This window comes from Aplysia californica, unplaced genomic scaffold (assembly GCF_000002075.1).
Source record: "Aplysia californica isolate F4 #8 unplaced genomic scaffold, AplCal3.0 scaffold00044, whole genome shotgun sequence".
NCBI lineage: Eukaryota > Metazoa > Mollusca > Gastropoda > Aplysiida > Aplysiidae > Aplysia > Aplysia californica.
The window spans coordinates 598940-600312 of record NW_004797314.1 but is presented as its reverse complement, the minus strand read 5'-3'; the positions used below and the strand labels follow the sequence as shown (position 1 = coordinate 600312).

Here is a 1373-nt window from a genome sequence, read left to right as displayed (position 1 = left end):
TGTGTGTGTGTGTGTGTGTGTGTGTGTGTGTGTAAAGGAGTGCAGTAAATTCGCATAACAAGAAACGAACCTGCAGCAGCTGGTTGAAGAGCTCGTTGATAGACTTCTCCACCACAGGGGCCTCTAGCTGCTCGATCACCGGGAGCAGGTTGCGCATGTAGGGTAGCAAGCTATCTAACATGGTGGGCACGCACTCCCAGTTCGAAGCTAGCTTGACCAATGCATGCAGAGACCGCTCCGCCTCGTCACTTGCAGACCGTTCTGAGGAAATCAAAATAATACGTCGTGAGTGATGAATTATGCAAACCAGAGAACGTTCGGAATACAATGTAGACTGGTTGTATCCTTTTTATGGCTCTAAAGAACGAAAAGGAAGCATAATTATGATATCGATAGTAAATAATAACGACAGATTGAAGCACAATTTTTGACCCCACTGACGCAATAATTTAGATTTTTGAGGAGGCGGGCTGCTTCGACCCTGTCCATATGAGCAAATACTGCCGGGTGGAACACAGTTATCCCAGAAGGAAGACAGTGATACTCAATAAGAACAGACTTTATCTTTTAGGGAATCAAATTCAATTTGTTTTTGTTTTTAGCAGCAACGAGGAGCCAAACCACTACCCCTGGGACTCCAGCGTCTGTGATGTAGCGCAGGCTGGCCTTGACAGGCACAGTCAGAAGCCTGCGTCCTGAATGGTCGCTTTTAAGAACAAGTGGGCTATCCCGAAAAATGCTGTTTTGAGAAAATCGAAGGTAAAGTTTTTGCCCTTTGTTCAGTTTCATTAAAAGACGAGGAGAGTTTTCTCTGTAACCAAACAAATATACACACCTATGAAACCAAACTTCTACTATAGATAGGGCAATGCCCTCTTTTGGTGTAGGTCAAGATTTCTGGAAACCCCCGAAATCTAGGTTAGCCCGCTTGTCCTTAAAAGCGACCAAATGATCTAAATTGTGTCAATAGAGGTGTAAAAAACACCAGCATAAAGGCACTTGGACACCTGTGAAACAGAGCTAACTGACCCATTTTCAGTATCTCTGTATCTCCACTGAAGCTTAACTAAATTATTTATTTTGCATTTTCTTTTTGAAGGGGCTGATAACGTAGTATGTTTGTGTAGCATAGGAAAAACAAAGCGATGAACTATAGAGTAAACAGCCATATTTCCCACAAATATAAAGTGATATTACAATATTATACTGTAGCAAATTAATCTTTTAAGGTTGTTTATCGACGTTAAAGAAATATATGCTAAGGCTGGGTTAGTGATTTGAATACGTACATAATCATGTTCGATACATCGATACATTTGACTAATGTGAAGCTCATTGAATATATCTTAAATTATTCGTTTTCAAAAAGGGGG

At 41.0% G+C, this 1373-nt stretch overlaps 1 protein-coding gene across 1 annotated transcript in view; it reads right to left on the bottom strand.

Annotated features, from left to right (window-relative positions):
* Window positions 1–1373, bottom strand: part of LOC106011034 — a 249731-nt gene that overhangs the window by 17467 nt on the left and 230891 nt on the right. The window contains exon 6 of the mRNA XM_035968178.1: window positions 71–261. Coding sequence (XP_035824071.1) covers window positions 71–261 — 191 coding nt within the window. The remainder of the gene's footprint in view (window positions 1–70; window positions 262–1373) is intronic.